The 15,422-nt window shown below is 38.8% G+C and overlaps 1 protein-coding gene across 2 annotated transcripts; it reads right to left on the bottom strand.

Annotated features, from left to right (window-relative positions):
• Positions 1–131: 131 nt before the first annotated feature.
• C20H6orf62 (chromosome 20 C6orf62 homolog) lies at positions 132–15,186 on the bottom strand. Of its 2 annotated transcripts, none has more exons than XM_065912654.1 (5): positions 14,140–15,186; positions 10,958–11,134; positions 9,800–9,922; positions 4,206–4,340; positions 132–1,515 (listed from the first exon to the last, which is right to left on the bottom strand). In XM_065912654.1, exons 1-5 carry the CDS (start codon positions 14,179–14,181, stop codon positions 1,390–1,392), a joined length of 603 nt encoding a protein of 200 aa, XP_065768726.1. In that variant the 5' UTR covers positions 14,182–15,186; the 3' UTR covers positions 132–1,389. The 2 variants fall into 2 exon arrangements, with proteins under 2 accessions (XP_065768726.1, XP_065768725.1); XM_065912653.1 differs by having other exon boundaries at positions 12,802–15,184.
• Between the last annotated feature and the right edge of the window lie 236 nt (positions 15,187–15,422).

The following is a 15,422-nucleotide window of genomic DNA, read 5'->3' as shown; positions in this document are numbered from 1 at the left end:
TGACAAAATGTCTTTGATTCCCAATTCCTGTTGAAATTACAAACCCAACTTCTGAGTTTATGGTTTAGCCATGGGCTAAGGTCTCAATAACAAGTACCCAAGTGACTTAGAAGAAAAGTTACCACTTCGAGTTTTGTGTATTCACCTGAATAGTCAGGGAACTTTCACCTATTTTATTTAGGTTTTCATTTATTCAAATTCCAACCAGAAGCTAAATACAATTGGAAACCGGTAAGCACTAAGTTTTACTCCAAAGGAGTAGGATCATTTAGATTTACTCCAATAAAAGTATGCAACCCTTAAGCAAAGCTTTTCTTCATTTAAAAGAAAAATAAAACAAAACTATACAGTAGTCTTTCCTCATGTTCATTGCACAAAATGAGTTCTGCTTTTAGAACTTTGACACTCAATGGTGTTTTTTTTCCTCCCCGAACAATTTAAGATCCCAACTTTAATAACTTTTCTACATCAAAAAAACCCTAAGTTTTCCTTTAGGATGGTGTAAAAACCAGTATTTCTGCACAATTCACTGGAATTGTTTTTCTTTATAATAAAAATCTCTTCAAAACCAAAAAAAACCCCAAATACCAAAAGGAAAGTCCACTCCCTATTGTGGTTTCTGCAGCCATGAATGTATTTCTCAGTTTCACAGCTGCTTAGCTACTTCAGACTCCAGATCTGCTTTAACGTGTGTGTAACTGTGCACACTCGGCAGAATACTCTTTCATAACAGCAACTTGGGGAAAGAGATCTGGAAATAAAATACATACATTTATGAGTACCAGGAAACAAACATGACCCAGTAATACATGAGGCAAGACTGCCTAAAATGAGATGCTTTTAAGAGATTTCTTTCCCATGGTTGTATCTTCTTTTTCTTTTTTAAACAACCACTTTTGGCCATTAGAATGAATCTGACACTGCTCTGAACAACGGTGATTATAGCAAAGCTATAAGTTTTAAAAACGTCGTTTATACCTGTTACATTCACTTCTCACCCTCCAAATACTGATGACAGGTGTCAAAGAGGCCAACACCAGCACAAATGGAAAGACCATCAAAAATGAGTATCACCTTGTGCTTTCAGAAACATTTAAGCATTTCAGTGTACAATTGTCCTTTCATTTCACATTTTTAGTAAGATGCTGATGCAGTGCAGCAAATATGCAAAGCATCTTCTTTCACACAGTCCGTGCAGAAGACATCTAATTTAAGTTCTGAGATACAAATGATTAAAAAAAAAAAAAAAAATCCAGGATGAACGAGTTTCAAAATGCATAGTGTTCTGTGCATGAGTCCATTTTTCTTTAAACTCTAAAAGAATCAAGTGGTAAGAAAAAAAAATTGCTGCTGCACTCTCTGATCTTCTCCATTTTGCTGGTCAGCACTCTATTCTGGCATGTAAGGATGGAGGTGATCCTCAATGGTGCCAACTGCCCAGTGGGTAAGCTGTTCCTGTGGCAGGTAGAGGCAGATGCTGCATAACTTGAAGATTGTAGCTTTGTTTTTTGGAGTCTGGAAAGGGAAAAAAATTTTAGAATATTCTTAAGAAGGACCTCAACGTAACTGGCCAATTATCACATGAGAATCTCTACAGAGTAAGGCAAGAAAATTATGGTCCCTATTCACAGGGACCTTGGTCTGGTCAGGACAGAACCCTGACATACGAAATACAGAAGAGGAGTCAACATGGTACTAAATGTTTACAGAATTTATGCAGACTTTAAAAAGTTACAAAAGTCAGACTACTAGCTAAAAGAAATTAAGATTAAAGGCATATCATGGAGATAGATTTGAATAGAGGTTTGCAATCACGCTTGTATAGAGAAAGACAGCAGATGTGGTGAGAGGAGAAGGTAGAGAAATTAGAAATAGGTTAAGAGATTTGAGCATATCCTGAGGTAAAGAACAAGCCCAAAGTATTAACAGATAAATCACACTCGTTAAGTATTTTTAAAAAGCAGTTACCATTTTAACATCTAACTTCTGATAAACAAGGGCTAGGTACTTTCACAAAAATCTACTGCTAGTAAGTGGACAATGAAATCTGAACCCAGAACTGCCTTCAAAGTTTTGCATCTTTTCACTATAGCACCTCTTAAAAAAAAAAAAAGGCAAAAGGAACAGAAGGTGGACTTTGCCAATGTCTGAAGCAGTCTACATACCTACAAGCAGAATCCATACATGTATATTTTTTCATTTTAACTTTAAAAACTTAGGACTTTCATTTACTACATTTATAGAAAAGAACATGATCACAGAAGTTATTTGTCCAAGGTCTCATGGCCAGTAAGTTACTGCATGTGCGTTAGAATCCGAATTCTAGGCATGAGCTTCTATATCACCTCCCATTCAAAATATTTTTGGTCTAGCCGTTATCATGTATTTTATGTTAGAATATAAAGGGCAAATCTCTGCTAGATGATTTCAATCAAATTTCTTAATTTCTTGATTTCCTTAACTATAAAATGGGAGTAGTAATATCTATACATCAAAAAATTGTTATGAGGATTAAATGAGCTCATACACGGAAAGCTCTTAGTATTGAGTTTGGTGCATAATACAGTTGACTCCTAAACAACATGGGTTTGGGCTGCTCAAGGGCCACATAAGTAACTTTTTTCAATAAATATATTGGAAAAAATTTGAGATTTGTGAAAATTTGAAAAAATCCAGATAAACCACATAGCCTAAAAGTATCCAAAAAAGAAAAAGGTTATGTCATAAATGTGTAAAATATTATGTACAGATGACACGACACTTAAACACAGGGATTGGAACACAGACCCTAAGTGCATTTGAAAATCTCCATGTATAATTTAGTCTTCCCTCCATATATACAGTTCCAGATCAGCTGACTGAACCAACCATGAATTCAGCCAACTGGACTGAGCAGTATGTATTTATCAAAAAAAATTTCACGTGTAAGTGGACGAGTGCAGTTGAAACGCTGTCATTCAAGGGTCAACTGTAGACACTACTGGAATATCCTGCTCTACAGTATTTTCTCAGTAAGTAACTCAAACGAAAGTATACTATAAGCAATTAAAAAGGACAAGAGAGTCAACAAAAAAATATTCACCACAGGAGTACTAAGGTAAATAAGAAACTAAAAACAAAAAAGGCCCAAAACAAAATACACCCCAGCTAAATTGTATGGTTTTCTATCAGTTTTACCACATGCTTCCAGTGAAATTAATTTTCTTAACTCCCAGTTTTACTTGTAACTACACCATAAAATTACTTTCTATAAGGTACAAAATGTATAGTCTTCCCAAATAGCCTATCAGCTCCATGAAGGTAGCAGTATGATTCCCATTTCTAATTCTCTAGTACCTTGCACAGACTTGCTCAAATAAAAACAAAAACATTATACACAATGCAATTAATATCGTACTTTTTTTTAAAAGTATTTAAAATCACCTTCTCAATGAGGCCTTCTCTGGTGACATTACCTAAGAATTCACACCAAACAGTATATAATTCCCTCTTTTCTCTTAGTAGTTATTACTTACCTACTTCTAGGGTTTCCCACAATGAAATGCCAATCCATAGGGCAGGAATTTCTAACTTGTTCACCGCTATACAATACCTGACACTTAGCACTCATCTGCTGAATGAATGCTAAATAAATTACAATTATGCTATTTTTAACAATTAACAAAGTATCTATTACCCACTATAAATTCTAAGTGATGACATTTATTAGGCTTAGGTTGATAAGAATAAACATTTTACAGAATAAAAATCAATTTGGAATACTTGGATTGCTACTTAAATTGGAAGTACTTATTTAAAATACATGTGGACCTTTAAAATACAGATGTGCTTCCATCCTTTTAGATATTTAAAAAGATCTAGGCCAGTGCTTCTCGAAACAAATGTGTTATCAATCTCTTGAGGATTTTATTCAAAATACAGATTCTGATTACTGCAAACTGAAATCATGACTTTTAGAAAAGTTCCCCATGTAGATCTAACATGCAGCAGTTTGGGAACCAATATTCCAGGTTAAGGTCAGGACATCTGTTTCTTGGTTTTTTTTTTTTTTCTTGGTTTTTAAATAACTTCAAAAATAATGCAATACTGAAGGGGCGTATCAGAAATAAGTAACATAGAGAAAACAATTTACTAACCAGTAAAGTTTTAAAATGAGCCCTTGTGTGGTTTACCAAAAAAAAAAAACACACACAACAGCAGCTTACCTGCAAGTGCTGTCTGTCAATGAAGAGAAACACCGACTGGTTAGGATTGTTGACAACAATTCCAGTCTTGTCCTTTCGGCTCAGTACATGCAGAAACTGTTTTTCATAGTCACCGTGATGAAACTCAAATTTGGCCTAAGAAATAAGACATTTACATGTAACTACAAGCATGTTACACTACCTAAAACGTCTACTGCACCCATATGCATACAGTTGTGCTCTCCAATATGGTAACCAATAGAGGCTACTTACATTTATATTAATTAAATGGAATTGAAAATTCAGTTCTTTAATTGTACTGGCTGCATTTCAAATGATCAATAGTCTCATTTGGTAGCTGGTGGCCACCATTCTAAATAATCTCTTGGGATACACAAGATTTCCTTCATCACAAAGTTCTTTTGCATAACACCTTCATAATTTGACCTTCAAGAAAAACTATACCTAAGTGACTAAATTTTAATACCCCTTTTAAGCCAAATATCATTAAATAAGATTTTCAGATCCACTTAGCTCAAGACTCCTACTTTAGTACTTTAGTCCAATACCACCACCCATCTTTCTTTTATATAACAAAGAATGCTACAGATGGCTCTTGGAAAGAAATCTATTTATATTCCAATCCCAGCTGCACACCTCACTACACACGTGACCTGTGCAAACCCCTTAACTTTTCTAAATTTCAGCTTCCTCACCGATAAAATAAAAGGGCTCTAACCCATCAGTTAAGAGGAGTAAATGAAAAGTAAAACCCACACCTGAAATATACCTTCAGGCCTCACAAAGTTGAGTATCTAAGGATACAGGAACCCCTCAAATTAAAAAAAAAGTTTGTATACACATTTTTTTCATATTAGTAAAGTTTTTTACATTATGAAGAACAGTCATAACATTCTTTTAATCTTTTAACATTAAGAAGATTATCCAACAAAACGTCTATGGAGAGGCCAAATGACAGGTGAAAAGACCAGGCTAACAGGGAATTCAAGAAACCTGGAAACCTTAAACAATCTATTTTAGAATAGTGAATTGTAAAAATGATTATTAGTCCATTTGGTTCAAACAATCTTTATTCTCCCATTATGTTAAAGACAGTAGAAAATACTAACATGGAAAAAACATCAGACCTTGCTTGATGTCTAGGGTTTTACTACCCAGTAGTTTTTCTCATAAGCCATAACATCAAATATGGTATCCCCTAGAGTACATCATGAGAAATGCTGGGCTGGAAGAAGCACAAGCTGGAATCAAGATTTCCAGGAGAAATATCAATAACCTCAGACATGCAGATGACACCACCCTTACGGCAGAAAGTGAAGAGGAACTAAAATGCCTCATGAGGAAAGTGAAAAAGGAGAGTGAAAAAGCTGCCTTAAAGCTTAACATTCAGAAAACTAAGATCATGGTATCTGGTCCCATCACTTCATGGGAAATAGATGGGGAGACAGTGGAAACAGTGTCAGACTTTATTTTGGGGGGCTCCAAAATTACTGCAGATGGTGACAGCAGCCAAGAAATTAAGACGCTTACTCCTTGGAAGGAAAGTTATGACCAACCTATACAGCATATTAAAAAGCAGAGACATTACTTTGCCAACAAAGGTCCATCTAGTCAAGGCTATGGTTTTTCCAGTGGTCATGTATGGATGTTAGAGTTGGACTGTGAAGAAAGCTGAGCACTGAAGAATTGATGCTTTTGAACCATGGTGTTGGAGAAGACTCTTGAGAGTCTTGAGAGTCCCTTGGACTGCAAGGAGATCCAACCAGTCCATCCTAAAGGAGATCAGTCCTGGGTGTTCATTAGAAGGACTGATGCTGAAGCTGAAACTCCTAATACTTTGGCCACCTGACGTGAAGAGTTGACTCACTGGAAAAGACCCTGATGCTGGGAGGGATTGGGGGCAGAAGGGGATGACAGAGGATGAGATGGCTGGATGGCATCACCAACTCGACGGACACAGTTCTGAGTAAACTCCGGGGGTTGGTGATGGACAGGGAGGCCTGGCGTGCTGCGATTCATGGGGTCACAGAGTCGGACATGACCGAGTGACTGAACTGAACACATGACTCTCAACCCACTCCAGTCTTCTTGCCTGGAGAATCCCATGGACGAGAAGCCTGGTGGGCTACAGTACACAGGGTCGCAAAGAGTCGGACACGACTGAGCGACTTCACTTTCACACATGACTCTACATAAAATATTGAATTATACTTTTGCACAAATATTTATTGAACTCTATATGAAAAGCATGTTATTAGATACTGACAAATATAAGTAAGATTATCTCAATCTTAAGGGACTCACATACTGCTGAAGAGGAAAAGCACATAAAAACGTAAATCCTAACTTACTTCAAACCTTTCCCAGAATATGATCTGGTTATTTGTAAAAAAAAAAAAAAAAAAAAAAAAAGAAAGAAAAAAATCTTAAAATGGGTTCTTACTGTTAAAAGAGCCATGAGAAGAAAGAATAATTAACTAACAGTAGACAAGGAGGGCAGTTTTAGCAGATGATTTTGGATTGGGCCTTAAAAGATGACAATAATTTTCCCTGGGGAAAATAAAAATGGTAAGCAATTTGGAAAATGCCACTCTAGGAAACAAAACCTACACAAACACAAGTGTGTGAAAATCAAGACGCTGCTCAAAAAAGACAGCTTCAAGTGTTTCACTGTGGCACATATCAGGGTGGATGGAAGAGGCCAGTAGATAACACACTGACAAGAAATTTAAGTGAGACTGAAAAAGGCTTTGCCTGTTTTGCCTGCGTTTCTGTGGCACATCAATTCTATCCTGTTTGAATATCCAGAGTTTTGGGAAGGAATGGTCCACACAAAAAAGAAAACTAATATGCAGCATGTAAGAAACAATTCCCAGAAGGCAAGTAATGAATGTTTTCATAGCATGATGAAGAGCTAACCTGCAGCAAAAGCATTAGGAATGAGGAGGAAAGAGAAGACCAGGCCAACTGTAACACTATCTCCCTGCACTTCACAGAACTATGACTATAGCAGAACTCAATATTTTAAAACCAGCTTTACTGTGGTTTCTATTAAATCTCACTACTGAAGAATTCTGATTTTAAAATGCTTTGAGTCAGAAAAAAAAGGTGTGTCAATAAAGTTTGCCTTTCCTTCACCTATCTTGAGAGAATAAACCCTGCTATTTTTATTTAAGGTTTCTCACTCAGGATATTTAGATTAAAATTACTTCAAAAGAAGTATGATTGTTTTTACACTGCTAATTATAAAAATATTACCTACATCCTAGATAATCCTATATCCTACTGTAATTTAAAGATTTTATCATTCAGGGAACTTTCCACAGTACAGGAGTGAGTTAAGAGCGTAGGCTTTATAGTCAGTCTAGACTTAAGTCTTGACTACCACTTAACTGCATGACCTTGGATAATTTACCTATCTGATAGTTTCTTTGCAAAAGGAGGTTCCTATCTACCTAGTTTAAGGACTAAGTAAGATTCAACATACATCAAATTTTACTTAAAAGACAGGCTAGCAGTCAACACTCAATATAACAGCCATGATTTTAAAGAAAAGTAACACTTGAGAAAACTATTTTAATACAACTATTTTTTTAAAACAAGGTCTGAGAGAAAGACGGTACTAGGAATTAAAAAAACATACTGTGATAAGCAGACCTAAGTTTTTCCAATGGGATATTCTGAACTGAAAACACACACAAAAAACCTAACAGTACTTTTGGAGAGCAGCGCCATTAAGGTTTAAGACCAACATGCCTTTTCCATTCCCGTCTTCTATATTCAGCTTAAATTCTCCAGAGCGTTCATCTTAGTCAGATGTCGTCAATTAAAACAACACAGAAACATAGGACATTCACCTCTATTTAGCCTACTGTCAAATGAACCTTAGAAAAAGGAATGACAACTTCTTTGAGCTATGTGTAGCAACATTACCATGGGGACAGGACAAGGGTACCAATTAGTCTATTACACCCAGAAGCACTATAAAGACATTTCGCTAGAATGGATTAAAGTAAAATTTTTTTTCAATGACAATTTTCATAGTCCGATATGCAGATGACACCACCCTTACGGCAGAAAGTGAAGAGGAACTAAAATGCCTCGTGATGAAAGTGAAAGAGAGTGAAAATGTTGGCTTAAAGCTCAACATTCAGAAAACTAAGATCATGGCATCTGGTCCCATCACTTCATGGGAAATAAGATAGGGAAACAGTGGCTGACTTTATTTTTCTGGGCTCCAGAATCACTGCAGACGGTGACTGCAGCCATGAAATTAAAAGATGCTTACTCTTTGGAAGGAAAGTTATGACCAACCTATACAGCATATTAAAAAGCAGAGACATTACTTTGCCAACAAAGGTCCATCTAGTCAAAGGCTATGGTTTTTCCAGGGGTCATGTGTGGGTGTGAGAGTTGGACTATAAAGAAAGCTGAGCACCGAAGAATTGATACTTTTGAACTGTGGTGTTGGAGAAGACTCTTGAGAGTCCCTTGGACTGCAAGGAGATCCAACCAGTCCATCCTAAAGGAGATTAGTCCTGGGTGCTCACTGGAAGGACTGATGTTGAAGCTGAAACTCCAATACTTTGGCCACCTGATGCGAAGAGCTGACTCATTGGAAAAGACCCTGATGCTGGAAAAGATGGAGGTCAGGAGAAAGGGACGACAGAGGATGAGATGGTTGGATGGCATCATTGACTCAATGGACATGGATTTGGGTGGACTCTGGGAGTTGGTGATGGACAGGGAGACCTGGTGCGCTGTGGTTCATGGGGTCGCAAAGAGTCGGACACGACTGAACCGAACTGAAGCAATTAGTTCAAAATAATCCTTCTAAAATTTAGTTTGGTATACTTAGTCTTTAAATAAATGTAGTTACTTAGTTTGTCTGATTGGTAAGTATGTTCATTGTAGAAATTTATTGAACATATATTATTTAATTAAAAAAGGAAAAGTTACCTTATCTGACCTAAAACTAACCATAATTAACATTTTGGTGGATCTTGTACTTACAACCATGCACACATATATAGTATAAATAAAATTACATTAACACACAGATAAATTCCCTTAAATAAAACATTAGAAATTGTCAAGCACATTAAATGACAAGTCAAAACATAGCAAAATGTCAAGGAAAGTTAATTAAGAACCACTACTAAATTCTTTTCTCCTATGAAGCTTTATATGCAAATCAACTCCTAGGAAAGGGTTTCTTCATTCATTTCTTGGATGAGATTCCCCTGAGAACCAGGGTTAAGTTACAAAGTATTTTAGGAGTGTGTGTGGTGGAGGGGAAGAGATTTTCTAAAGTTTATCTATAGGCTCCACTATCAATCAACAAATGTCTACCTTAAAACATTTTCTTCTGACCATAATTTCAAAGACACACTGGTTAGTCAGAACCACCTCAATCTCAAGAGATTCTATAATCCAAATGCTGTCCATTCCTACAACAGTCAAAAGGCCAGGAGGGACTCTTGAAGGAAAACCTATCAGAAAGCATATTTGTAAGGAATTTCTTAAATTGGACCCTATTCTCTGAGTTTTCAACTTATTTATGTGTTCACCACATTTATTTTAGAATAAAATACCTGAACAGGCCTAAAAGGCTCATCAGATTCCTTCCACCTAGAGAACAGGAGACAGACAATTTTTTCAATATCATTCCGAGGCCAAAGAATGAAATCCATCTCCTGAGTACAGCCAATTACATCCTGTAAAATGCCACACACACACAAAACGTTACTTTCAAAAAAACAAAGCCGTAACAAGCAATATCACAAATTACAGGGTCTGACTACAAACACATTTTACAAGTGCAAAAGGTTCACTATACAGCTGCCCCTTAAACAACCTGGACAGGAAAGACACTGATCAGAGTCGAAAACTGCATGTAACTTTATAGCCAGCCCTCCGTATCTGCAGTTCTTTACCTGTGGATTCAACCAACTATAGACTGAGCAGTACTGTAAATTATTTATTTAAAAAAATCCACTTATAAGTGGGCCCTGACAGTTGCTGCAAATCTGTGTTAAGGGTCTACCATGTGTTATGTCTTCTAAGAGGTGACAAGAAGACTGTATACAATCTGAATAGTTTACGACCTAATTCTAATTTTTATCTTGTAGAGTTCACATATAATCAATCAGTCTAATAGTTATCATACTGAGATCTAAACTCATCAGTGCACAGTGAAAACTGCAACTGAAGCTCTCATTTTTTGTCTTTTAAGTTCTTATACCATTATTTTCACTCTTCAAAATCAGACCCTAATTAAGCAAAGGTGTCCTGGAACTTCTAAATCACCTTATTACAGGTGAAATGTTAATTCTATCATATGCTGATTATTGAGGCCAATTAACCTCTTCCAGACCACTACATGGTTATCTCCAGCTGCCCCCCCCCCAAGCCTACTAATGATGGGGCCCTCTTGTTGAAGTTACTTTGCCCACAATAACTTTCAATGAGTTGCAGAAGTTTAGACAAACCGCCTCAAAAGTTCTGTATTTACAAGGGGCAAGATGTTTTATTCTCCCTGAAAAAGGAAACCTCCATAATACATGAATCACAGTAATGTACACTATTACCAACAGAGTAATGCCTAAGAAAGTTACGCATGCTTTATTTAAATTCCGTTTTTAAAGGGATTTACAATCACCGTTCATTACCCATTCTTAGGAGGGGAAAAAAAAAAGGCAAGTTTAACTCACATAAAGCCTACCCAATCAAGACTTAAAAACAGAACTCACCCTTCTCATAGACTGGTATCGAGGAGCATGGAGCTGCACCACATCTTTCTGTAAAAGCTCTATGGAACTTTCCAAGGAATAGCTGGAATCTCGCACACCTTTCAGGATATTTTCTTCATAATTATTTGTCATAACTGGTATAACCTCAGACACTTCAAAAAGTGCTGATTTTTTCTTCTAAAAGGAAAAAAGAAAAGTGTATTAACCTACTGGTAGCACATTGTCTTCTAACACCCAGAGTTCATAATACAATTTTTGTAGCATTATTCTAACACAGCAAAATTCTTAACTGAAGCCATTTCTGTACAGAAAACACAGATTTTCAAACTAGGTGGATTCCTCTGTTCTTCCCTCAACCCCCTTACTTCCCAACCACACACAAATAGGCTATTATCAGAATGTTTAACTGCACGTTTTTTTTAGCATTATGGTAACCATAACAAGAACTTATTTTGCACAGTATTTCTTAAACAATGAGAAACAAAACACCAGATACCCCTGCTTTAATAAAAAAACAAAACAGTGATTTACTCCTGACACAAATTCACTCAACTGGTTCTACATACAGCAAAATCAAACTCTCAGCAGTTTAAAATCAAGGCTCTAGGGTCAATTTCCATTATTCCTTCTGGGTATTATGTAACTACAAATGTCAATATTCAAAAGGAAAGGAAAAAATGTCCTCCAAACCTTCAAACTTAGTTAAGATCAAGAACTCATCAATTTAGTTCATAAAATTCATGAACTGCTCAAGACAACTGTCTGGATACTGTCCAGTCAAAGACTTCCATAGGTGTGAGAAGAGCTAGATGATATAATTTGCAGCATCTGAGATCTAGTCTATTTTTATCTCGTATTTCTAGTGAACCTACATTATAATAGTGTCCATTAAAATCTGGTCTTTTCAATTCTGCAATTAATGAAAAAAGAAAATAGCAAATCCGAGATATTCACTCTTGAGACAATCATTTCAAAACAAACCACTTTCGAAACCACTTTTTATGCTATACCTAGCAGCTAAGAGAGTTCTTAAATACTAATAACTTTAATAGTGGGAATAAATATGTGAGAAACTTTCAAATTAAAGATATACCATGCCAAGATGGTGTTTCTGATGTGAAATTAGCTCACAACTTAAGCACAAAATCAGTGTTTCCTTAATATTCAAAACCTAACCTCATATCAAATAAAAATTATCTAAGAAATTGTCCATTATTTTAAGTTGCCAAAAAAGTTTTTTATCAGGTTTTCTGTGACTACTCACAACTCATTATTTGCTATTTTACTGTGGAATTAACTCTAACACCAAAAAAAATGTACACTTCTTTTGGTCATGTTGTACTTCTAAAGACAAATTAACCGTTACAGTAATAAACTGCTCCTAAAAATAAAAGTGCATTCTATTTCACTAAATGTACCATGAGAAAAAATAAACTACAGCATGTAGCTTAAGAACCAGAAAGCTTTCAGCAAGTAAACATTTTGATTCCAATTTACTACTTTCAAACATTCTATATACCTCAGATCATCTTTAAATTCAGTAACCAAGTTCTCTATATAACTCCACGTAAATAAAATTTATTGTAAAACAAAAACGCGAGTTGTACAATGCTACTCACCCCATGTTAACTAAAAGTGGATCCTACTCAGCTTTAGAATTACGTTATTTCCAAACCAATGAGCACACAAGCCTTTCATTCATGGTTACACCCTAACTCCTCTGACTGAGGGTCAAAGTTAAAGCATACAAATGAAGATTTTTGTCCACCACTCTTTAACCCTAATCACGTAATATACACTTAGAAAAAACCTTGTGCTAAATCACATTAAGAACTTTAAATTACCTTCTCCTTGAATACAAAGGCAATATACATCTTGAAGTCAAACTGGTCAGCTAGAGATTCTTTTTTCTTTCTAAGCTGAGCACGTAGTCTGTTCAGAGCTTGTTTCTTCCGGGAGTTTGGGTCCCCCATTTTGAAATACAGGTGGTACTAAAGCCTTTGGAAATTGTCACTAAACTATGGGCACTTTTTCTTAAGACTCAAGTACAACAGAAACAAGTCATTTTTTTTCCTGCTAATATGATTGTATAGCTAAAATCACGACTGCAACCCAAAAACTGCACCTTCTGGCAATATTAGGAGACTGTCATATTACAGGGTCAAGAAACAAAAGCTGCTGTCCAGTCATGTTTGGACAAGAAAGGTTTGGGGTCAGATGGGAAAAAGGAAGGGAAGGAAGGACAGAGAAAATACTTGAACTAACTTTTTGGAAAACACATTTGGCTTAACTGCCAAAATAAAGGTGGGGGAAGGGAAAAACCTATGAATAGGATTTAGGTGTGCAATAAAACACAGTTGACACCAGTCCAATCCTTAAAATCCATCCGGATCTTTTTCCCCTCTTTTTAGAGAAGGAATAATGAAAAGGAATGAGGAGGGGGGCTGTGATCCTTACTTTCCAAATATCAAAAAGGGAAAAAAAAAAAAAAAGCCACCAAAATAACCTCCCCCCAAAACCAAAACAGGGTAGGTGAATGAAACTGAAATATCCAATTGGACTTTATCCAGCCAGATTCATGGCTGTAGTACCTAATTAATTCTTAAGTTATTTCAGATTTCACTATTGCTATGTATTATCAGTGCGTGTTATTGATTACACTTGGTAGTGAACAAAGAGAAAAGTGTAAAATCGGTAGAGAAAGAAGGGGAGAGGTTCAGGGTTTCCCTGCAATCAACTACAGTGTATACCGGGGGCGGGCAGTTGTTGCCCAAAGGAGCCATAAGAAAAAACAGCGGAGTCATTACCAATTTCCCCATCACCCACATTTTCACCATCAGGCGGCTGCTAATGCTGCTGCCAAGGAGAATCATGATGGCAGAAGAAAAAGGGGTATATAATACGCTATAATAATGATTCCGGCTCTCTGGTTAGACCTGATTAATGCCCGGGATCCCAACACCCCAAGTCCTGCAATAAGTCCTACATTCCCCGAGGGACCGTTCCCTATGAATCTGCCCGCGTGCAAGACCGTGGGGAGTGAGACTTATCTTTTTGTTAGCATTGCTGAGGCAAAGGTGGCGGGTTCTTCTCCCAAAGCCCAGGCAATGCCCGGGGACCACCTGCCTTCCACCCCCCAGAGGTCCCACTCCCGCCCTTTGCCTTCAGCGGCAGCGACTCACTCGCACCACGGGAGACACTGGATCACTCGGGTTTTCACTCATTTCATCGTGGAAACAATCCCCGCCCGGGTAGAGGAGGCGGGAGAGGGTAAAGGGGAAGGATCAGTGGGAAGAAAAGAAAATAGTTGCGTTAATATTAATTACTTTTTAAAGTATGCCCACCCCACCCCACCCAAGTAAAGAAAAAAGAAAAAAAAAAAAAAAAAAAACACTAAGTTCCCGGATTCCGGATTCAGCTCTCACGTTGAACAGACCATGTTTCCCGACTTTGGATGGCTTAGGGTGGGGTCGTTAGTTGGCTTCCCGAAGGAACAGGGGGGATGGACTGGAGGCGGCTGGGGCGGGGTGGGTGACGGGGAAGTCCCCTCCCTGTCCCCGCGGAGACCGGGACTGGCGGACCGACTCTCGGGCGGGGTTCGGGCCCTCTAGCCGCAGCCTGCGGGCGGAGCGGTGGCGGCGGCGGAAGAGGCGGCGGCGGTGGGGGCGCTGCTCGCAGCACGGGCAGGAGCCATGTCAAGAGAAAACCACCAGCCAACTGAACCCCTCCATCCCCGCTGCAGTGCGCACTGTGACCGGGCCGCCCGCGCTGCTGCCGCCGCTCAGCCCCCACCTGGGACCCATAGTCTGGCTCGGCGCCCCGGGCGGCGGCGGACGGGAAGGACGCGGGGACGGCGGCGACGGCGAGAGAAAAGAGAGGAGAAACGAGGAGGAAGGGGGAGGGGGGGCTGGATTTGTACTGGCGGCGGAGGGGGAAGAGAGAAAGGGGAGGGGAGCCCTGCGCTAAAGGGGGTCTGTCAGCGAAGGAAACCCCCCAAAATAAAAAGTTATTTCAGTTCAAGCATCTGCTCTGGAGTCTTTCTTCTCCGCACGGATCGAGCTCCGGCTCTCGGAAAGAAGGTCGAGGAGACCCGGAGGGGGGAGAAGCCGAAGCGGAGGGTGAGCGTCCGCGGTGGCACAGCCTGGTTTCCCCCCACCGGTAGGCTGCGGAAGCGACAGCAGCTGCCTCGGCGCCTCCCAGGTCCGGGGCAGAGTCGCGTTTGAGACGAGAAGCGAGAACAAACAACTTAAAATGGCAGCGACGGCCGCTGCGTCACCCGCCCCTCACCGGCACCGCCTTGAACGTTCTGCGGCTGCGCACCGGCGCGGGCCGCCACCATCCGCGCAGGGGCGAAGGGGGAAGAGAAGACGGGCCGTGGTGAAGGTTTACATGGTTCTCACGGAGGGAGGAAAGAAGAGCAGGGGCAGAGGGTGTGAGCAAGCTTTGAGAATGGGTGACTCTCCGA

The sequence above is a fragment of the Muntiacus reevesi genome, chromosome 20 (assembly GCF_963930625.1).
Source record: "Muntiacus reevesi chromosome 20, mMunRee1.1, whole genome shotgun sequence".
NCBI lineage: Eukaryota > Metazoa > Chordata > Mammalia > Artiodactyla > Cervidae > Muntiacus > Muntiacus reevesi.
The sequence above is the reverse complement of the archived record's forward strand: the minus strand, read 5'-3'. Positions and strand labels throughout refer to the sequence as shown.

Excerpts from the sequence above, each read along its gene's own strand:
- C20H6orf62 (XM_065912653.1), bottom strand. The coding sequence starts at position 12,930 with ATGGGGGACCCAAACTCCCGGAAGAAACAAGCTCTGAACAGACTACGT. Across the intron at positions 9,923-10,957 it reads GATACCAGTCTATGAGAAGG|GATGTAATTGGCTGTACTCA; the intron begins GTGAGTTCTGTT and ends GGCATTTTACAG. Across the intron at positions 1,516-4,205 it reads TTGACAGACAGCACTTGCAG|ACTCCAAAAAACAAAGCTAC; the intron begins GTAAGCTGCTGT and ends TTCCCTTTCCAG.